The 23,094-nt window shown below is 45.5% G+C and overlaps 1 protein-coding gene, 1 non-coding gene and 1 pseudogene across 4 annotated transcripts in view; all 3 read right to left on the bottom strand.

Moving 5' to 3' along the window:
• Window positions 1-3,182: 3,182 nt before the first annotated feature.
• The window catches only part of RHEB (Ras homolog, mTORC1 binding), a 41,104-nt gene continuing 21,192 nt past the window's right edge, over window positions 3,183-23,094 (bottom strand). The window contains exons 2-9 of one of the 3 annotated variants that reach the window (XM_036412714.2): window positions 23,006-23,077; window positions 16,897-16,985; window positions 16,362-16,429; window positions 9,268-9,350; window positions 8,175-8,231; window positions 8,038-8,085; window positions 7,154-7,235; window positions 3,183-3,683 (exon numbers count right to left, since the gene is read on the bottom strand). In XM_036412714.2, the coding sequence (XP_036268607.1) occupies window positions 3,591-3,683; window positions 7,154-7,235; window positions 8,038-8,085; window positions 8,175-8,231; window positions 9,268-9,350; window positions 16,362-16,429; window positions 16,897-16,939 (474 nt within the window). In that variant the 5' untranslated portion in view covers window positions 16,940-16,985; window positions 23,006-23,077 and the 3' untranslated portion in view covers window positions 3,183-3,590. The remainder of the gene's footprint in view (window positions 3,684-7,153; window positions 7,236-8,037; window positions 8,086-8,174; window positions 8,232-9,267; window positions 9,351-16,361; window positions 16,430-16,896; window positions 16,986-23,005; window positions 23,078-23,094) is intronic. The other 2 variants (XM_036412713.1, XM_045572402.1) reach the window with 2 other exon arrangements.
• LOC118704814 lies at window positions 7,393-7,528 on the bottom strand. The gene has a single exon (XR_004983524.1). It is a non-coding gene; the product is annotated as a small nucleolar RNA SNORA42/SNORA80 family (small nucleolar RNA).
• LOC118704815 lies at window positions 9,864-9,984 on the bottom strand (annotated as a pseudogene).

Raw genomic sequence — 23,094 nt, 5'->3', positions numbered from 1 at the left:
GCATGTGACCCTCCCAGGTGGGAAGAGAAGCCGGGTGGCCGTGAAAGGTAGGGTCCTCCCCAAAAGGCGACCATGAGGCAGGGGCATTACGGGCTTTCCCCTGTGTGTATGGTTTCTGAATTGCGTCACCGGGACCTCCAGCCTCTTCAGCAGCAGGAGACTCAGAGGAAGGCTGTGCCATAGACCCCTCTCTGAACGCACAGGCAAGGCGATTGTCTGGCAGCACTTGGGGCTCCATGACCTGCCAAGGGCTGAGGCCGGCCAGGTGCCTGCAGGGCTGCTCCTCCTGTCTGTGCCCGGCCTGGCCAGGAGGCTCTCTCCTCGGGTGCGGAATGCTTGCCTTGTCACTGCGGCTACGAAGCAAGCATTCCGCCAGGTCACTCATGCTGCCCGCTTTCAGCGGCTGCCCCCTGGGACTGGGGGACTCCGGTGGTACTGGGTGCCACCATCTTGTGGCTATGGGCACCACCATATTTGTGATGGAGTGAGTTAATTTGCATATTACTCTTTTATTAGATAGGATTTGAGACCCTCTGAGGCATTAAGACAAGGTAAGTCTGGAATCCACAGAGGTGAGGATAGGAGATACAAATATTTGCACTTAAAATACTTGCATAAATCTTAAGACCACATTAGCTTTTATGACATAATGCTTTGTCACTGATTTTAGACTCATTTCGATTTCAAAACTGTTAAAATGTAAAAAAAAAAAAAGTCTCAGAAGTGATGAAATACAGAATAACAAAACATTTAAGTGGAACCTGGCCGTTGTAAGAATTTCTTCAGCTCAGATAATGGGTTAGCATGGCGGACACAGAATGCATTTGGTTGATCTTGGCCAATTACGACCGTGGCCAGTGCAGTGTCCCCCCACCCCCACCATTGGGGGGATGAGCGCTCCATCACAGGAAGTCCTGAGCCACATGCCCCTCGGAACCGTAACAAGCTGCCCGTCAGGGAGTGAACCAACGGCCTGGTGTCGGACCGCTGCCCTGGGGAGCAGGGTTGGACCTGCCCTGCCGTGTCCTGTGGGAACCCTGGTCAGAGTACGCCAGATGCTCAAGGCCAATCTGAGCGTGGGAATCCTAATCAGGTGTTCAAGGCTACGTTGCTATGCGCAGGTGCAAAAGCAAGGGCACAACAATCCAGGCACTGTGCAGGCGGGTCTTTCTGGATCCCAAACTGCTTGGTGTGGCGCTTCTTTTGTTTGAGCTTGTTCACGCTTGTATGTAAGTTGCCACTGACCAGCCAGTACAGGGCTGCGTTATGGGAAGACGTACTACTGGCCACCGGTGCCTGGCTGCTTGGTCAGGCTGTTTGTATAGCTCCTATGGAGGCTGCTTTTAGGTCTGGCTGCTATGTGTACAGCGGCTGCTTGGTATGGCTCATGTGTGACTCCTTTGAAGAACTATTGTATGTTGTCTAATGGCTACTTGGCTACAATGAAGACAGTCTTATATACCTACGACTTCTCATGTCTTCTCTGTTGAGGTCGTCCTAGGAGAGGGGCTCGGACCCAACAGTGGGCGTAGTTGCGCAGGGTCAGGGAGGAACCTGCTCCCATGTCCCCAGGTCTGAGGTCAGATGCAAGCTCTACAAGGGTTCAGATTTCTGTTGTTTATGGCACTTAGAAGTGTCCAGCACATAGTAGGTGCTCAGAAAACTGTGAACAGTACATATACAGGGCATCACGCTGCTGCCCAGACCAGCCCTGTAGGCCTCCCCGTGCAGTAAACTGTTTCCAGGTGCATGTGCCATCGAGGTGCACGCCCACAGACAGCTGCCGAGAAGGCTGGCAGGGACCCGGCCCGGAGTTAACGTGGGCCACACCCTGAGCACCGAGTCTAACTCCAGGCCTACGAACAGCCCTGTTAACAAGTCATGATACCATATTGTCAAAATTTATTTTATTTAAAAAGTATTTGGTGGAAGTCTCTTAAAGCTCAAATTTCATCCTGGAATGACGAGACAAATATTTAAAAGATCCAAAATGGCATATTCTAAAAAATTTTCATTAAAAAATTAGTCACAAAGCAAAAATACATTTTATTAGTGGTACCATTTCCTAATGATAGAAATGGCCCTGTGCAATTTAACTGGGATGGGGCAGCATTTAACACACACTGGACTGGAACTGACTCCAGTGAGCAAGCAGGAGCTGCCACAGCAGACCTCGCTCTGCTCCAGCTGTGCCTGCAGAGCCGGCAGGTGTGGGCTGGGCCTAGAGTAGGTTCAGGAAGCCCCCCCCCCCCCTTATTGGGCAATAGTCCCCATCCTTTAAACTACCGGAGGATTGGGATGGTTTTAGGCAAATCTATGCTCTAAGTCAGATGCTGTCTGCATGGGACGTAAAGTACATCAGGACTAGAGCCAATAGTATTCTAATAAACCTGTGTGGTGACAGAGGGGTGCGAGAGTTACCGGGCGGGTGATCACTTAGTAAGTTATGTAATGGTCAGTCACTGGGTGGACACCTGGAATCACCATAATAATTTGTATCAACCGTAAATGAAAAATAAAAATTACTTAAAGTAAATCAGATCCCGTATGCCATGGATATCAAGCTAAGCATAAGGAAGGACAATAGCCCTAGCCAGTTTGGCTCAGTGGATAGAGCGCTGGCTTGCATACTGAAGGGTCCCAGGTTCGATTCTGGTCAAGGGCACATGCCTGGGTTGCAGGCTTGATACCCCCTTGGGGGCATGCAGGAGGCAGCCAATCGATGATTCTCTCTCATCACTGATGTTTCTCTCTGAAATCAATATTTTTTTTTAAAGGAAGGACAGTGTCTCTAACATCTTTCCTTCTGCAGCTGAGATAAGCAGGAGGGTGAGAAGGCTTTGCCAAGTAATTGCCACAGCACCCCCTACAGGAAGCCCTCCAGTAAAGGCCGGGATGGTGGAGAGAACAGCCATATTGGGAGTGCCTCCCTCACAGACCCCAGGGCCACTGGGCTTTAGTGAGCAGAGTTCCCTCCCCAATGCTGGCAGTCTACCCCCTGCCACTGCCATCCAGTGGGCCTGCCGGTGATCCGAGGGCCCCACTGGCCACCTGTGGCCATGTCCCCCCTCGCCCCCCCCCCCCATTTCCTGGAATCCAGCCCGAACCTTCCTGGGGCCAGGAAGAAGCCCTCACTGGACAAGGTTTTCTTCTGTAAAAGCCACACTAAGTAGCACGAGGGATTAAGGTTTGCAGCTATTTTATTTACAAGTATACATTTAACACAATGAAATAAACACTGATATATGGAAGCCTAGTTAATAGTAGTGTAACAATATGCATCTTTGATGATTACATTATTTTAAACATCAAACTACACTTAAAAATTAATGCCGATAAAATTCTTGGTCATAATATTATTAAGAAATACAATATATAAATTGAAAATATGATTGCTTAAAATTTGAAAGTGGACGTGAACTCAGGACAGTCAGAGTTCAACATAATCTGAAGGGGGAGGTGGGAAAGGCTCTGACCCAAACAAATCTCCCAGGTTAACAGAGGAAAACGAAGCGGAGTTTATCTTCGAGGATGACGGGCAGTTTGCTCTCCAGGCAGGATGGGTCTGGGGGCCTCGGTCCTGCAGTGGATTACATCACCGAGCAGGAAGACTTTCCTTGTGAAGCGGCCCCATCAATTTTTTCTGCCTCCAAAATTATCCTCCTGAAGACATCCACAGCAGTCTGAGGAAGGAAGAAAACGTGACTGAGCTGGCTTTACAGCGGAAGCCTGAGACACACTCTCACGGCGGCTGCCAGGACTGGAGAAGGCCACCATCCGCCCCCCAGCTGCAGGCACAGGCATGGCGGCCAAGGTCACCCCAGGCCCCGGAGACCAGAGCTAGTCTCCTCTCAGGCTGCTGACCCTGCTCCACAGGCCACCACAGGGAGCTGTCCGCTCCAGCCCCTCCTTCTGCTCCCCCGAGGGCTGCCCTTCCCTCAGACACTCCTCCCAGGGCCAGGCTCCCTCCCCGCACCCCGGGGCCTCGGGCGGGCAAACTCCTCTCACTGCCCTTCCTCCGAACCTGCCTTCCGCCCACTCCCCCACGCCTCTGTGCTGACTCTTATGCCATGAGACAGTATTTTTCACCATTGAACGTGATTCTTCGGAGCCACTTCCCCTTCCTTCTCTGTCTGCAGACCCAGTACCCTGGCCTCCTCCCAGGAGCACTGCCACTTTGGACAGGAAACCCTCCCTTAGGCTGCACAGCGTCCGGACCGCCAGGCCCCGTCCTGTAAGCGTGCTCACTGTCCTGTACGTGTGCTCACCGTGATGAGGAAAGAGCACCCTTGCTCTCCAAAGCCTCGGGGCAGTCCTAGATCTTGTCACCACAATGTCAAGTCTCCCACCACCTCACCTTCCTTTCCACTTTCAATAATAGTTCACCTCAGCAATCCTGGGTCCCACAGGGACCTGCCTCCCCGCTCTGACCACCTTCTCCCTGTCCCTTAACCATTTCTTGTTCGCTTTCCTCCTGGGGCCAGCAGATTCCACGGTCCACCATCATGGACGTGAATTCCCTCTTTGCCAATAGCCCCAATGCAACCTGGGAACACACTGCGACAGCTGTCACCTCCAGACTCTGAATGCAGTGCACCCTCGGTGCCACTCAGCAGCCCAGCTCATTTCCCTCGTCCAGTCATTCCCTCAGATGAAGGTTCCGTGTCTTCCCTTTCACCTGAATTTCTAAAGCCTCCCCATTCCTTGGCCACCCAGTTTTATATTTCACCAGGAAAACAGAACCGGCATTCAGAGAGGCCACCATGTACTCTCTCCATGGACTCAACCTACCCCTGAATCTGGCTCACCTCCTCTGGTCCTCTCTCTCCCACTGGGAGGAAGCAGGACTCCTGGTATAAGCCAAAGCCAGCCCAGGCCTAGCCCTCCTGTCTCACTGAGTCACTGGTTCAGCAACTGTCCCTCTTCCTCATTACTAATCCTTTCATGTCCCATGGTTATACAAACAAGTTATTTTTTATTCTGAAAATAATGCACAGAAAAATGTTTGGAATTATACTCACCACACTCTTACCAAGAAAATAGTGTGCCCGGGACTGGGCTTTCTAGATAAATCTTACAACTAAACAATCCATGTGGTCTGATTGTTAGAAAATATTCTCTCTCTCTCTTTTTTAAAAAAAAATATTTTATTGATTTTTTACAGAGAGGAAGGGAGAGAGATAGAGTTAGAAACATCAATGAGAGAGAGTCATCGATCAGCTGCCTCCTGCACGCCCCCCACTGGGGATGTGCCTGCAACCAAGGTACATGCTCTTGACCGGAATCGAACCCGGGACCCTTCATTCCACAGGCCAACGCTCTATTCACTGAGCCAAACCAGTCTCAGCAGAAAATACTCTCTCTCATTAAATTGCTGAACAACAGCCGAAAGGCCTCCATGGTAATAAACCAACTGCAAACGGCCTGGACTCCATTACAGTTAAATGCAGCATCTCACAGACGCAGCAACTTCCACTACCAGTTCCTCATGTTGTGATCCCCAACCATCACATTATTTTCATTGCTACTTCCTAACTGTAATTTTCTACTGTTATGAATCATAATGTAAATATCTGGTTTTCTGATGGTCTTAGGCGATCCCGCTAGCAGCTCTCAACCTATGGGTCTGCTGTAGAGCTTAAGACCATTGGAAAACACAGATATTTACATTACGATTCATAACAGTAGCAACATTCCAGTTATGAAGAAGCAATGAAGATAATTTTATGATTGGGGTCACCACAACGTGAGGAGCCGTGTTAAAGGGCCGAGAACCACTGCTCTAGAGGGTTCACGTCAGGCCTGACGGTGATGGTGAGAGCAGCCCAGACAGTGAGCCGTGGAACACCTGACTCAGCGCTTGCCTGCCCATATCGGCAGCACCTTCACCTTTCAGCTGGGTCTTCGGAAGCAGTAAGCCACCTTCTACAGCACATGTGTCAAACACAAGGCCCGCGGGCCAAATCCGCCCCGCCAGGCCTTGCAATGTGGCCCGCACCGCGCTGTCATCACTGCACTCCGCTGCGTTTCCATCACAATGACAGTTTATGACTGTTCAGTAAACCATTCGGCCCGTGATTTAGGCTAGATTTTAGATTTTGGCCCCTTCTCTGATTGAGTTCGACACCCCTATTCTACAGGAACAGAAAGATGAATGGGCAAACCTATTTAGAACCACATTTAACCCTTCAGCTACCGTAAAGTGCAACATAAACTGGAGAAAAGGCCTTGTACCCTGAGACCAAGTAACACTCGTTAAGCTAACATTCAAGTTATTATACTCTCAGAAACGTAAATTAACCTGAGCCAATGCCCCTCACCAGCAATCCTGCTAACCGCTGAAGGTAGGCTCCACGAGGCATTTACACTCCTGAGGTTGCTAGAAGGAACAGCAACTTCCAGATACACAAGAAGAGCAATACAGTGAACAATGTCATGAATAGTCCACACTCTGCTGATGCCTCCTTACTCTAACGTCAGACAGAACAACTGCTTTAAGTCCTCAGATTCTCACCGAAGAGAAGCAAGCACAGTGAAGTCAGCAAACAGAATTGAACATAGCTTGAGGCCAACCATTCAACTTCACTCCCACCTCACAACTTTTCAATTATACAGAACAACAGAAAGAGCTGTACCTAGCCTCACTGTCTGGACTCAGCAAATGTTAACATCTTTGCTGTATGTATTTGTTCTTTTTCTCTGTCCATCCTCCCATCCCATTTGGAAGTAAGTTGCCAACTAGCCAAAAATGCCTTGGACGTGAGGAACTTAGGTGCACAGACTCATCCAGAACATCTGTCTCTCCTCAAGCAGACCTGAGTCTACTACACTGGGTCATGCACACGGCCGCCTCTCCCCACCAGGCGAGTCCAGACTGACCTCTGCAGCAGCCTTTAGTATAAAACAAACTCAATAATGCATGTTCACAAAGGTAGTATTTCCTTTACAATCAATTTCTGTTTATCCTACAAACATTCCAGCCCAACGAGGTTGAACACTGGCTGAAATAAAACAGACGGTGTCCCCCTGAGGTAACCCAAAGCCTGGTGGGAGGAATGGTGGGAGGGTCAGGATTCACAGGAGTGCTGAGCTAGAGGAACACAGGCCTGGTCTGATTGGATGCAGTGCAAAGTGAGTTTTAAAAAATACCTACTTGGTTCTCTTTAGCAGAAGATTCCAAAAAAGCTGCATTCCAAGATTCTGCTAACGCCTTCCCTTCTTCATAACTGATCACCCTAAAGGATAAAAAACTCTCATTAAAGAGCATTGCTCTTTATATAACACATCTACCTGGGTTTTGAAACAGGCTTCATGGTTATGAGCTTCTGCTCCTGGAGCAGATGCATGCTCTGTTCCATCAGTGCCATCAGCTGGGGAGCATTCTGCTTTCTATACTGTACAGCCCCCTTCAGTGCTCACAGCCCAAGGGTGAGGAGGCTGGGCATTGGTTTGAGGCTGCAACTTCCTCTGGCATGGGTCCACTATGAAAGGCCCACAGGGAAGGGCCCCCCATAAATCATGACCATGCATCACTCCCACCCGAGCCGGGGAACATCAGACACTGTCTTGTGGGAGCACTCACGCTCCGGCAGCCCTCACAGCTCACAGAAGGCATTTCCCAACACCCCAACATCTTAGAGAGCTGCACGTGCCCGAGGACAGGGCAACCCCCAAAGGGCCCTGGCTATGCTACACACAGGCTGCTGGCATCCAGCCTGCGTCTTCTGCCACCAGAATCAAAATCTAGAGGGTGGGGCCACTGCTCTAATCCTCACCCTGCCTCAAAAAATAATTTGTTGAATAAATGAATGCGCTTTGTCTTTTTAGTGTCCGCTTTACACAAATGGTAGAAGAGATGAAGATAATTTTCTACAGTGTTTGCTCTCCCCCTTATCCAGGAAACATTTCCAAGGCAGGTGAGTTGGCTTCTCCAAAGCAGCACTGTGCACCTCACTGGCGAACAACAAAACCCTGACTTCCAGAACTAAATATCTCAGACTCAATTCTATGAATCAGCAATTATTAGAAGCTACATACCTTTCCATATGCAGGTCTTTCTTATTCCCAACCAACATAATAGGTATTCTGTTAACATAAGAAAAGCAAAGTCAGTTTGTCCAGAAGGAGCTATTAGAAAAGAGTGAATCTAACGAGAGAGAAACGTTCCTACTTACTGCACTTTCCCCACCATGTCCAACAACTTGCCATGAATAACTTTAATCACCTCAAAACTATAAAAGGAAAAACATGAAGTCAGACATCCAACTTAAAATTTTTAAAATACTTCTTTTATTGATTTCAGAGAGAAAGGGAGGAGAGATAGAAACATCAATGATGAGAGAGAATCATTGATTGGCTGCCTCCTGTTTGCCCCCCACTAGTGATTAAGCCCGCAACCCAGGCATGTGTCCTTGACTGGAAATGAATCTGGGACCCTTCAGTCTGCAGGCCAACGCTTTATCCACTGAGCCAAACCAGCAGACATCCAATTTAGTGTTCAGGTTTAAAATGTTTTAATGAGAAACAGAAAATGTCAGACTCACCATTTTATTTTTTTATTTTAATATATTTTTTATTGATTTTTTTTTACAGAGAGGAAGGGAGAGAGATAGAGAGCTAGAAATGTCAATGAGAAAGAAACATTGACCAGCTGCCTCTTGCACACTCCCTACCGGGGATGTGCCCACAACCAAGGTACATGCCCTTGACCGGAATTGAACCTGGGACCTTTCAGTCCGCAGACGACGCTCTACCACTGAGCCAAACCAGTTTCGGCAGACTCACCATTTTAATAAAATAAACAGAACACAAAGAATTCCTTTCTTTTTCCTACTAATATTTCACATGTACATGTATTTGACACTCAGTACCCCAATTGAGAACATTCAAAATGAAACAGGTCTGACATTTAATGGGAAAAGTCTAACACTGAGCTGACAAACCACATAATCTCTGAATAAACATTTGTAGAATATTCCTTAGCTAGAGGGCCACAGCAGTCAGCCCATGTTCCACATTTACATGATGAAAACACAGGAAAAGTAATCAATTTAAACTGGCAGATAAGCTCAGACTGTGTTCAGTCACTATCTATCTAGAACAACTATCAGGATATTGTTTTTCCTTTAACAACCTGTTTGTTCCAAAAACATTTAGCTTAATAACTAAGTCTAACTGCTACTACCAATTCCAGCATAATCCTCTATAAGGATTACTGCTATCTCTGCATAGCAAATCAACTCAAGCAAGGAAGGAGCTGAGTCTTACCTTTTGATCGATGTCACAGAATACACGAGAATATAACCATTAATATCTATGGAGTATGTCTGGGGAAAGATGGAATATTCATCCTGTGGAAGAAAAAGGATTACACTTGGCATAACAAGCAATCTTCACCCAAAGTCCTTCACATATTTCCTGGTCAAAGAAATCAAAGTAAACAAAATGTGGATTACAATATTATTCTAGAAACACAGTCCATACACTCAAGATTTATTTAAAACTGGTCTGGGGTGATTATGTGCTTTAAGCCAATATTAAAAAATGACTCCCGTAAATCTTGGGAGAAGAGGATGTAAGGCATGAAAAGATGGCTGGTTTGTGTTCTCTTTTATGGATGGAAAGTCCAGAATCTCTTAGACCTCAGAGAAAAGTCACAAGTGTTACTGGTTTATTCCACACATCTGTACTTTCCTACATGAAATGGTTATTTTGCCACTTGCCCTGTTTTCTGCATGGTCACAGTGGTCTGAGCACTGGTCACTGGGTTTTGAAACAGGCTCCATGGTTATGAGCTTCTGCTCCTGGAGCAGATGCATGCTCGTTCCATCAGTGCCATCAGCTGGGGAGCACTCTGCTTTCTATACTGTACAGCCCCCTTCAGTGCTCACAGCCCAAGGGTGAGGAGGCTGGGCATTGGGTTGAGGCTGCAACTTCCTCTGGCATGGGTCCACTATGAGAGGGCCCCATAAATCATGACCAGGCATGCTGGCTGGGTGACAGAGAGGAGGAGAAGAGAATGGAGAAACTATAGAGTGAGTACCCACACATTTGAGGATGGAATGAGTTATTTACTGAGCAGCTTTAGGGACAAAGGTACACACTGTGCAACAGGGTACTAGCACCCAGTTTTAGAGGAGGCGTTATGAGACTGCTTTAGATCCGGAATCACCAAAGCACAGAGAGGCTAATGTCATCAGTGCATACCTCTGCCCGGGACCAACATGTCACTCTCAGTTGAAACAGAACTGTCCACATACCACACATACTAAGCACTATTAGAGAAAAACCAAGGCAAGTCACTATTATATCAAGTAACTGTCTCTGTAAAGTTTGCAATTCCATAGTATGGTTACAACTAGTGTCCATGACAACCTTGAATTTCTGCCCTATGGTAAAGTGTCTTGCCAAAAAGAGGTTTTAAAGCTAACACCTTAATTCTAATGGAGAAAGGGAATGACAAGGCCTTCCCACCCAGAACAGGTAATCCAATTCCAACAAGCAGCTATGTTTAAACAACGTGTCCATTTATACTTGAATGGCTACACCTTCTGATAGCCTAAGGGCAAGTTTAAAGGTAAACAAGTTTGCTCTCAATTCCCAGGGCAGAAAAAAATAAGGTTTAAAATTATTAGATTTTAAAATTTATTCTTAGAAGTGTAAAAGTTTATTAATTAAAAAAAAAAAAAAAGGAGATTGAAAAACCTGATTAACAATAATAGCGATTCATTGTAGTAGAGTTGGTGATATGGGAGGGGAGTGGACTGACTGTTCTGGGGGGGGGAAGGGAGGGAGGAAGAGACTGAACATAAACTGTGCACCTATGGATGAGGACGATGGGGGGTGGGGGAAGGGGCGGAGGATGGGGTGGGAACCTGGTGGAAGGGGGAAGAAATGAGGAACCTTTGTAATAATATGAACAATAAAGATTGATTAAAAAAAAAAAGAAGAAAAAAAAAAGAGAAAAATTTAGTTGTCCTACAACTCTCCAACATAAAAAATAGTGGCCATTAATCAGAAAATAGCATTTCTACATCACAGAGCTTACTACTTATGCAAAATAAAACCTTTGTTTTCCTTATTAGTACTTTTATTAAGTTGAATTTATGTTGCTTTAAAAAATGTTTTTATTGATTTTAGAGAGAGAGGAAGGAAGAGTGCGGGAGAGAAACATAGATCAGCTGCCTCCTATAACACCCTGTTCTGGGGGTCGAGCCCATAACCTGCGCATGCATGCGCCCAGACTAGGCATCAAACCAGTGACCTCTTAGTACATGGGACAATGCTCAACCAACCCAACGCTCCAGCTGGGCTTAGTGTTGATTTTTAAAAACAAATTGTTAATGGAATGACAGATCTTTCTACCCAGATTAAAAACAAAATTCCAAACGATTTTAGTCACCAGCTTAGCTACAGTGGCTCAAAGTTCAAATTATGTTTCCTCTGAAGAAAGAAGTAAAAAAAGAAAAAGAAAAAAAAGAGTATTCCTATTTAAGTTGGTGCAAGCATCAACTAGTTAGAAAGTTTAATGGAAGAACAAGACCTTCTGCTGCAGCAGTAACCAAAAAGAACAAAATTCCAAGGGTAAACTGAAGGAAACAAAATATATGCTTCATTTAAAGAAAATCTTAAAATACTCCTGAGATAAATGATTTAAATAAATAGAACAGCGAGTATGGCTGTCTTTAACAAGAATAAGCAGAATTGTAAGGATATCTACTGATTAAACCTAAATTATATAATTACCCTAAATTAATATATAAACTAATAAATTAATATAAATTAATATATTATAAATAAATGACGCTGGACAAAAAGCATACTTTTGTTGTTGTTAATCCTCACCTGAGAATATTTTCTCCATTTATTTTTAGAAAGAGTGGATGGGAAAGGGGAGGAGAAAGGTAGGAACAATGACGTAGGAGAGACACATCAATAGGTTACCTCCCACACATGCTCTAGCCAGAGCCAGGGATTGGAACCTGAGTCCCCCTGGTGCTTGGGCCCACACTCTAACCACTGAGTCACGTGGGCCAGGGCAAAAAGCATGCTTCCTGACAAAGAAAACCAACTGCGGAGGCAGGTGGGTGGGATCCGTAGAGCTTCAGTAATTAAAATAGCGCAGTGCTGGCTCATGAATGGAGCCAACAGATATGGGAGTTAGGTAAATGATAATGTTGGCATTCAAATCAGTAAGGATACAAAGTAGCACATAGGGAACAAATGTGGAGCCATCTGGGGTAAATGGCTAAACTTATGTCTAACTCACACCTCAGCAAACATGTATTCCAGAGGAATCAGACTTAAAGATGAAAATTGAAACTATGCATGGTAGACCAGAGAATCTATTTATTTATTTATTAATATATTTTATTGATATTTTACGGAGAGGAAGGGAGAGAGATAGAGAGCTAGAAACGTCGATGAGAGAAACATCGATCAGCTGCCTCTTGCACACCCCCTACTGGGGATGTGCCCGCAACCAATGTACATGCCCTGGACCGGAATCAAACCCAGGACCTTTCAGTCTGTAGACCGATGCTCTACCACTGAGCCAAACCGGTTTCGGCTAGACCAGAGAATTTAAATGGAAACCAAAACCTTGCCACTCAGTTCATGTACAAATTACTAATTTTCTTTAAATCATGAAGACCCCTTCATAAACACTAATTAAAATGACAGTTACTTATAATTTTCAATTAGCAGATGGATAGATATAAAAAATTTGGTAACACACTGTGTTAGTGACTCACTGCTGGTGAGAATATAAACCATGACCCTATGGCCCACAATCCCACACCAGGCATGTTCTTACACGCACACCATCTGTCGAAAACAGCGGTGTATAACGGAGCACTAATGGTGGGAGAGCCTGGAAACAACCCCTTGTGGACCAAGAGTTAAATGATGACACAGCCCAAATAACAGGACACTGTGCAGCCCCGGGAAAAGAGAGAGGCTGCATGTTCTGATACGGGATGATCTCCAAGATGGAGACATAGATCGATGTTACTTTTTGAGATAAAAACAAACAAACAAATAAAAACCTTAAAACTATACTTGAATGTTGGTGATAAAATTTCTTGGAAGCAATTACTAGAAACTGGTAACAGGACTGCGGTTAGGGGTAAATTTAAGGTAGCTAGTAGAGTGGGAAAGACTTAAGCCTTACTATTTGCCTTTTTGTGTTGCTTTATTTCTACCCAATATAACAGGTGCACTTATTACTATTTAAAAAAAATACACTTAATTTGTTTTTTGAAGAGGAATTTGACATTATAAATCTTACTGTCATGGATTCACTTGTCATTAAATCTACTGAAATTAGACCAAAACAAAATATTTCATGCAAACTAAAAATAATCCATTTGTATTTAACTATGTTCACCATCATCCCTCGCTGGACAATGACATCAGCTATAAAACAAACTACCATAGACAGCAACTGCTGTCAGGTATTGCTATGCAGCAATTTACTATGTGTAATTATTTTTCCTCCTAAAAAGCCCAAGCTAGTGAACAAGCTGACTAGGTTACTTTTAAAGAATTTGCCCCCCACTCACCTTTCCCTCCTCCTAGTCTAACCCCAGAATAAGCCCGAGTGACCTGTTACCCCATCCAGTTTTACAGAACCAGGGGGGGCCGCAGCAGGTAATGTCCATGTCACACCATCATGAGTGGTAATACTAGCATAGTATTTTATTTCCTAGTCTCCTAGTCATGAATACAGCCTTTAAGAACTGTTAGCTGCAGTGAGAACAAAATATTCCAAGTAGCTAAATTTGGATATATTTTTTTTTTGCGAAAATACTCTAAATATTCTTATGTGGCAGTATAACAGAACCCGAAACAGCAAGACAAGCAGAGCTGGAAATGGACCTTGCTCTGGCCTCTCCCTCACTCCCTCACAGAGATGGGTTCCTTTTGGGGTCATTTCTATAAAGCTCTATCATTAAGACAGTTACAGGAGTGTGATGGCCAAGTGTACATTTTTGCTTTAGAGCAAAACAAGAACCTCAGAGAAACACACCTCCCACGGTGGCCAAGAGAGTCAATATGAGAAATGATCTCTCCAGGCAAATGCTTTCAAGGACAGCTCTTCTCCAAGCAGGAGACATGCATTTCTCTATCCCAGTTGTTAATGTCCACTGAGTTGCAATGTGAGGCCATGGTCTGGCCTCAGAAGCATCACAGATCCACAAATAGGACCAAATCCTCTCCAACCACACAGCGATGCTGTGAAGGCACGCACCACAATCACTGCCATCTTACACAGAAAAGCTCACTGACTTTCTCAAGGCCACTGGTAGGGACAGCGAGGGCTGGAACCAGGCACTGGGACTGTAGAACCCACACTCCAAAGCACCAGGAAGTGCTGGTGTTCCTGGCTGACAATGAGGGGTGTTGCCACAGGAATGCTACCGGGATGTGACTGATCAATTTACACCTCAGCCCCAATTCCCATGAGCTTAGATGAAAATCCAAAACAGGGATATAGACAGCCCTGGCCAGGTGGCTCAGTTGCTTAGTGTTATCCTTTGCAACAAAGATTGAGGGTTCGATCCCTGGTCAGGGCAGGCACAGGAGGCAACCAGTCGATGTTTGTTTCTCACATTACCCCCCGCCCCCCCGCCCTCTTCCCACTCTTAAAAAACAAAACAAAAAAACCCCATATCCTTGGGTGAGGATTAAAAAAAAAAAAAAAAAAAAGGTATAGCCGAAACCGGTTTGGCTCAGTGGATAGAGCGTTGGCCTGTGGACTGAAAGGTCCCGGTTCGATTCCGGTCAAGGGCATATACCTTGGTTGCAGGCACATCCCAGTAGGGGGCGTGCAAGAGGCAGCTGATTAATGACTCTCATGGATGTTTCTCTCTACTCTGTATCTCTTTCCCTTCCTCTCTGCAAAAAATCAATAAAATATATTTTTTTTAAAAAAGGTATAAAGGCAAACTGAAATCCTGATAATGCCCACTCCACTATAAACAGTGTGGCATTCTTCTTTGCTCAGAACTCTGGTACACCTGCTGTCCCAGCATAATTACATCTGTGCCCTTCACTCTTAACGGTGTTTTATTTTAGGCAATAAATTATAGTCACTTTAACTGTAAGAGATAAAAACCCTAAGAAACCCACACCAGGCCCCACCCGAGTCTCCTCTACATTAGTTTACAGGACAGGCTGCGCCCCTGTGCCACACTCCCTTCTGGCGACTTCTCTTGCTTCCTTTCCAGCAGCTCCCAGACCCTTCTGCCCCAGGACAATAAGCCGAGGATGGCTCTGCTCTAAGAAAACCACGAGGTCTGAGATGCGAGCCAATCATTCCACCGCAGGCAGAGTGTGCAGGGGAATGACAATCACATGTCACAGCTCTGGGACACACATGTTCAACTTATTTGAAGCTTCAGAACTGAAACTCCAGGGTTCCTCCAGTGCTGAAATGAGATACTTTCTTGCCTCACTTGGGGCTACGCTTTCCTTCTATGTTCACATCAAAGCATAAAGCAGAGGCAGTTGATTCCAAACAAGACAGGACGACCCCAACTTCTCCAGGTTCCAGGGAAAAGCCTCCACGAACCACTGGGCAGACTAGATTGCACCACACACCCCCTCCTGCCAGGCAGTCCTTTGTCATTCTTAAGATGCAAGGTGAGGAGTTAGAATCCAACAATAAAAACCTCGTGGCTTTCTTAGAGCAGAGCCATCCTTGGCTTACTGAATCCAATATTTCGGCTCCTCCTCCCTCCCACCCGCCAGTGAACTGTAATAAAGCCAGCTAACAGAATGGCTTCTATACAGGCTGGCCTGGGTGCCATGGCAATAGGGAGGTGAAGCCGACAAAAAGGGGCTTCTTTGTTCCCTTCAAGTTCTCTTAATTTCTTCCACCCTTTGCTTCTAGTCAGTTCCCCTGGAGATCCAGTTCCCATATTAACCTGTGAAAAGATCGGGTTTTTATTAAAATTACTTAACCCAGCAATTACCTCTGTCCAGCAAATCAAACTTGTAATCATATAATCAATTTATGAGCCGGCTGGTTTGCTCTGTACCTCTCATGCCTTTCCCCGGGAAGACTTACTTTTGTTCTTAATGGAGGGATCACTCATCACAAAGGGAGAAAAAGCACTGACGTGAGTCTGCATTAAGTTTAGAAAACAGGCGCCTCTCCTGTAGTAAGCATTAACCTTCTCAATGCTATGAATATATTTAAAACAATTCTAAAGTAGGAAACCAAGTTAATTACTTGAAAAAACAGCTACAAGTGACTTAAGGAAGACTCAGTAGCTGGCTGAAGTTCCTGGACTTGCTGCTGTGTAGTCAGTGCCTGGGCCAGCACCGAGGGAGAGAAAGAGACGAGAGATACTTACTTGCCCAGCTGTGTCTACAAGTTGAAGATGATATTCTTGTCCATTTACTGTGATCAATTTTGTGAAAGCTATAGGGGGAAAGGGAAATTAAATATTGGTTAGCTAAACAATTAACTTTAGATCGCTTAAAGCTTGAACAATACAGCCAAGTAAGCAGAGTCCCTAATAATCTCCTAAAAAGGTTCCATAAAACAAAAAGGACAAATCTCGGAGTGTACAGATTCTCCTCTACTCCCGTTACGTAGCTTAAAAACACTGCCCACTGACAGAAATCCAGACTGGGCAAACCTTGGACTTTTTCAAAGAAACTGAAATCAGGCAATAGTTCATATCCAGTAAAAAAATTTGAATGCTCTGTGGACAGTACTTTTTCTTGTGAAAAAGTGAAATATATTACATAAAGCTTGATGACAAGAATAAACCAAAAGCACAAGCCTTTTCACTAACTTATAGGAAGTCTGGTGTCAGAGCATAAAGAGCTAATATTAACTGAAATGGTACTCCCGGAATGTAAAAAAGCTCCAATCTTACTGACAGGTAACACACATTGGAACAGATGTTCTATGTGAAGCCTTCATTCTCACTTAGCTTAGGATCCAAGCAATTTGTCACAACTTCTTTTCCCTACCAAGGAGGGAGAAATCAGACTCAAATAACTTCTGGAAAAGTTAATTCAGAATTTCAAGGAGAGAAATTTCAAGCAAATACAGACAAAAGAGGAAAGACTATTAATAACAACTGACGATTACAAAGAACCACCTGGAACCCTGACAACCAAATGGAAAAGGTTCCTGTGCCCCATCCCAGCCTTCTTGGCTCACGAGGAGTCTCCATCTCCTGGCTGCCCGCTGGACTTGGTCAGAGCTGCCAGCAGACTACCCCATGCCAGCAGGGAAAGACAGACGCTGACAGCTAGGAGAGAAACTGTAAGTGACAGGGAGAGGAGCGGAGCAACAATCGGGGAGGACCACTCCAGCATCAGGCTCTCCTAATGCCAGACCGCACTACTCAGCAATTGCACACTTGAGAGCATTCTCGTGCCCTTTCTGGAAATTATCACTTAAAGAAAGAATTCTAAGAAAAAGTTCTACTGTATTTTTTTTCTCACACTGCAACCTCTCTGAACTTGGGGTGCACAGTGCATCAACTGTGCGTTCCCTCACTGTGGACCAAGGGGCAGCCACGAGGCACCACGGGGAAGACCTGCCTTCCACACCTCACCTAAGATCAACACATTTCAGACTTGATGAAAATTCTAGAAGAAACGTCGGTGAGCAATAAAATAGCAACCTTTAGTTAGAACTAAGTAATTGTGGTTATAAAGTATAACTATTATGGGAAAATTATCTAAACTAAAGACCATTCGCTCACTCCAGAACTACTTCTCGAGTACCGATTATTCTGGCCACTCGGTGCTGGAGCTCCTGCGGCCCTCACCTCAGAGCTGACACCATGAAGGAAGGAGGCCGGGCACAGGCCTGCTGTCAGGTGTCTGCTCTGGGAGCAGCACCAGGAGGTGCAGCGGCGAGGAGAGGCTCAGTGAGAAAAGCAAGCGCCAGTGCAGCCGGCCAGCTGGCTGAGCATTCTAATGTGCACTGGAGGGTTGCTGGTTGGATCCTGGCTGGAGCTAAGGCAACCGATTGGTGTTTCTCTTACATCAATGTCTCTGGCGCGTGCGCGCGCGCGCGCTCTCTCTCTCTCTCTCTCTCTCTCTCTCTCTCTCTCTCTCTCTCTCTGCATGTCTTCAGGTGAAGATTAAAAAAAAAAAAGTCAGTGCAACTGAGGCTGAGAATGGTGGGCAGGCACTCAGGTAGGGGAAGGGCAGGAGGCCATAGGATTCATATTTTAAAAGGATCACTCTGCTTAGGTTATGAATAGAAAAATGGACAAGGGACATGGGTGGGAGCCCACAATAGAGTGACCAGGGGGCAGAGATGGAGGTGTGAGACATGTGGAATTCCGGATATACTTCAAAGGTAGAACCAAGAGGACTTTCCAATACCAGTGACAGGGTGTGAAGAACAGGCAGGCAGGAAGACTCCAATTTCTGGCCTGAGCAACTGGAGGCATAAGTGGCCCTGAACCGACACAGAAAAGCCTTCGGGACAGGCCCAGGGAACAGCAGAGGAGGGGGCAGAGGGGCAGGGGTAGGCATGCTCAGTCTGAGAAGCCCATTCAAATACCCAAGGGACTGAGGGAGCTCAGTAGAAAGCCCTGGAGATCAGGGGAGAGGCTGGGCGGGTACGGTGAGATGGGCAAATTCTCGAGGGGAAGACCACTGGACAGCAAGGGCAGAGAGAGCCTGAGCCCGACCTGCACACTCAGGGGCTCCCTGAGCTGCCAGGTCACAAACACGGGAAGATTCGGCCACAGAGACTGGAAAGTACTGGCTGGGAGGTAGGAGTAAAAAGGCAGGAAATGGAACTGAACATAGGACAGAAAAGAAATAAAATATTAACAAACGTTTAGCATATCCTTGCACCTAAAAAGGATGTAAACCCTCCCACACAAAGCGGTGAGATGAAATGCAGATCTTCCATCTGCCTGGGAGAAGTGCCTCCTGCTGTCACCACAGAAAAAGGGAAGCATCCTGAGACCGCCTGCCAGCGCACAGACCGGGAGCAAACTCTTCCACCGCCTTGTGGAGCAGAGGGAAGCTGGCTTTCCGACACCACTTTCCTTGAAACCATTCTCCCCTTTTTAATCCCTGGAGAAATTAATCTAATTTCTAGTTTAAAACCCTAAAACATCTCTGAACAGGCAAATAGCTACTTACTAGTAAAATCTAATAAACAAGAGCCAGCCTGAAGACTTTAGATCAGGTGTTCACAAAGTAAGGTCTGAGTTACTAACGTGCAAGGTGAACTCTTGTTAACCCACACCCCACTGGGCAGCCTGCCCATCACGCAAGGCTTGCTAAACTGATTCCCACTTTGGGATGGCAGAGCTGTGACTTGGTGCTATTCCTCCATGTCCTCATGTCAATCTAGTTTATGACTTGTCAGATTAGCACAGAGGTACATAAAGTACATTTGCACAGGCAGTATATTGATGTAAACATTTCCCCAAACACAAAAATATGTGGTTTTATCGATGTTTTCTTCTATGTTTTAAAAGTCCCAGACTTTTTGCTTCTGCAGTGATATTGCCTATAAATGTGTCAACACTGAATGTTTGCTACAAACACCCTGTTCTATATTAGAGTTAAGTGCAAAATAATTACTGAATCATTTCCAGATTCACTGTGTTTTTTAGAACCACAAAACCATCTATTTATGTAGCTCGCAACAAGTTTATGACGACCATCCATTCCTCTCCAATCCCTTATTATCACTGAGCAATGTTTTTCTACTGAATAGTAGGGGAAGTTGAGGAGGGTTTCTGTTCTGTGTTACTGTGAGAAGCATGGGAATTAGAATTAGGTATCTGAATATGTTCATGAATGTTTTTAAAAAATACATTTTTATTGATTTCTGAGAGGAAAGGGAGAGTGAGATAGAAACATCAATGATGAGAGAAAATCATGATCAGTTGCCTCCTGCACGCCCCACACTGGGGATGGAGTCTGTAAACCAGGCATGTGCCCTGACCAAAAAAATCAAACCATGACTTCCTGGTTCATAGGTCGATGCTCAGCCACAGAGCCACACTGGCTTGCCGGGCACGCTCACGAACTTTTAAGGGATTCATATATTGATACTAATTTCTGCTCTTGCCTAAAGACTTCAAATAAATAAAAGTTTTATTAAACACCAAGTATTAGATAGGAAAACATTAAAAGCACGATGATGTTGACAGCCTTCAAAGTAGGGTCCTTTTATTCTATTTCTGAGACAATATCAAGGTAAGGAAGTTGGACTTTTGCTGATCCATTACTTACACATAAAGAAAATGCATTTATAGTTAACACCTTGATTTTCCTTCCCACTGAATCTTAAATGGCACAAAGATACACAATTATAAAAATCACTTTATAAGCAGAGCTTACCATGAAAACTACCTTCTATTATTCTATGGATAAAATTCTCAAACGAGCTTTATCTTTTTAAGGACACCACATTCTAAATTGCTATGGAGAGCAAATATCAAGGCCAAGAACATGGTTTTCTTGTGTTCCGGTTCCAATGGAGAGAGAACTGGACTTGTTCATTCAACATTCAAATTAATCTCACATGGCACACTATTCCGCAACAGCCAAAGAAATCAACAGGATGCCACCAGGACTCCTCTCTCCAGATAAGGCAGAGCTTACTTCCAAACACGTGACTTCCCAGTTAGTTTAACAACCAACACGCTTCCTTCCCTGCTACCAGCTTACGGGACAAAGGACAGCTGGGTATTTTAAGCCAGAGGTCAGCAAACTTCCTGGAAAGGGCCAAACAGTAAATATTTTAGGCTCTGTGAGCCATATGGTCTCTGCTGCAACTTTCCATCCACTCTGCTGTTGCAGAGAAACAGCAGCCAGAGTACGTACCTGAGTGAGAATGGCTGTGTTTCAATAAAACTTTACTTATGCTTGCTGAAATTTGAATTCCTAATTGTATATTTTCACACGTCACTGCTAGCCTGCCTGCCTTCCTGATTGCCCCTAACCGCTTCTGCCTGCCAACCTGATCACCCCCTAACGACTCCCTATCAGCCTGATTGATGCTAAACTGCTCCCCTGCCAGCCTGTTTGCCCCTAACTTCTCTCCTCTACCAGCCTGGTCACCTCTAACTGCCCTCCCCTGCAGGCCTGGTTCCCCCCAACTGCTCTCCCCTACAGGCCTGGGTCCCTCTCAATTGCCCTTCCCTGCAGACCTGGTCACTCCCAACTTCCCTCTGCCAGCTTTGTCATCCCTAACTGCCCTCCCTGCAGGCTTGATTGCCCCCAACTGCCCTCCCTTGCAGGTCTGGTTCTTCTCAATTGTCCTCCCCTGCTGGTCATCTTGTGTCCACATGGGAGCAGGACCGTGGACCACATGGGGGCAGCCATCTTGTGTGTTGGAGTGATGGTCAATCTGTATATTACTATTTTATTAGATACGATAGAGGCCTGGTGCATGGGTGGGGACCAGCTGGTTTGCCCTGAACGGTGTCCAGATCAGGGTGGGGTTCCCTTGGGGTGTGGGGTGGCCTGGGCAAGGGGCTTGTGGTGGTCTGCAGGCCAGCCACACACCCCGGGGACCCAAGCAGAGGCCCTGGTATCTGGGGTTTATTTATCTTCTACAATTGAAACTTTGTAGCCTTGATCAGAGCCAAGCCTTCTGCTTGCTCTGTGGTGGCAGTCATTTCTGTTGGAACTTATGTATCTTCTATAATTGAAACTTTGTAGCTTTAAGCAGAGGCCTGGGCTGGCTAGTGTGTGCGAAAAGCTTGGCTTCCTCCATTGCCGGGGGCAACCCAAGTCTCCCACTCTTTCCAGCTCCGTGGCTGCCACCATTTCGGTTTGGATTTATGTATCTTCTATCATTGAAACTTTGTAGCCTGGAGTGGAGGCCTAGGCTGGCAAGGGCAGGAGGAAAGCTTGGCTTTCTCCACTGCCGAGGAAATTTAAGCCTTCCTCCTGCTCTCTGTGGCCGTAGTCATCTTTGTTGGGTTTATTTGCATATTTTCTCCTGATTGGCTGGTGGGTGTAGCAGAGTGATTGTTAATTTGCATATTACTCTTTTATTAGATAGGATGTAAAAACTATTCTTAGCTCATAGGCAATTTGGTCCAAATTTGTCAACCCTTGTTGAGAGCCTCTTTTTAAGTCTCTCTTGCAAGCTTTGGTCAGGTGAAGTCTACGAATCAAGCTGTTAAAGCTGGAGAGCCTGGCTATTAGGTAGGCTGCCTGTCTAATGTGCCAATCAGGTTTTTTTGGATCCCATGTTTAAATCTGCAAGTTCCTAGTGACAAATCCCAGGTAAGCACTGCTGTCAACCATCTGAGAAGACTGATTCCAGGCAAGCTGGGTTCAAAGATGGCCTGAAACCAGACTAGCTTTTAACAAGCACCTTCAAACAAGCTTCAGATTCTCCTCTGTGATCCCCAGAGTTAAGATTTGGCTCAGGGTCCTAAATCCTTCAGGGAGATTCTGAAACCATGGATTGAAACTGGACCAGGTAAAGGTCATGGCTGGCTCTAGTCTTCAATGCTTTTGCTGCACATGGCCTGACAGGTGTGTTCTAATGCTGCGACTGCTCTGTCCTACCCCGAACAGCTGGCTCGCTTCTCCCAGACTTCCTTCCTTAAGTAGCCAGGACTGGAAGGGTCGGGCAGCTTGGGCTTCCATAAGAGTAAGACAAGGAACTCATGGTGTTTGCATCTTTCTTCTCTAGCTTAGAACCCCTAAAGAGGGCTACTGTTAAGAGGAAGAAAAAGGGAAAAAAGAAGTTGTCTCTTCATCTTCCTAAAGCGGAATCTAGCACACGGGGTTCTGATACAGAATCTGATTCCTATGGAGATGAGTAACAATTTTTAGATGGCAGGGTCTGGATGTGAGATAAAAAAAATCACTCACTGTAAAGTGGGTCAAGTTTTTGGAAGCATTTTATGGACCCTAGTTCGTGATCTATAAGTCTAACTGAATATCATTCCATCAAAGCCTCCAAACACAAAACGGCTGTTTGTATGCAAAAGGCAGGCTTCTCAGTTTATAAATCCTTGAAAACAATACTTACTGTTCTCTATGGTTGGGTCGTAGGAGTCAACAAATTGGCCTTCAACAAACTGAATTGTCAACGAGGATTTCCCTGTAAAAGAAAGTGAC

Source organism: Pipistrellus kuhlii, unplaced genomic scaffold, assembly GCF_014108245.1.
Source record: "Pipistrellus kuhlii isolate mPipKuh1 unplaced genomic scaffold, mPipKuh1.p scaffold_m20_p_47, whole genome shotgun sequence".
In the NCBI taxonomy this organism is placed as follows: Eukaryota; Metazoa; Chordata; class Mammalia; order Chiroptera; family Vespertilionidae; genus Pipistrellus; species Pipistrellus kuhlii.
Note: the sequence above shows the minus strand (reverse complement) of the source record. Positions and strands in the feature narration are given on the sequence as shown.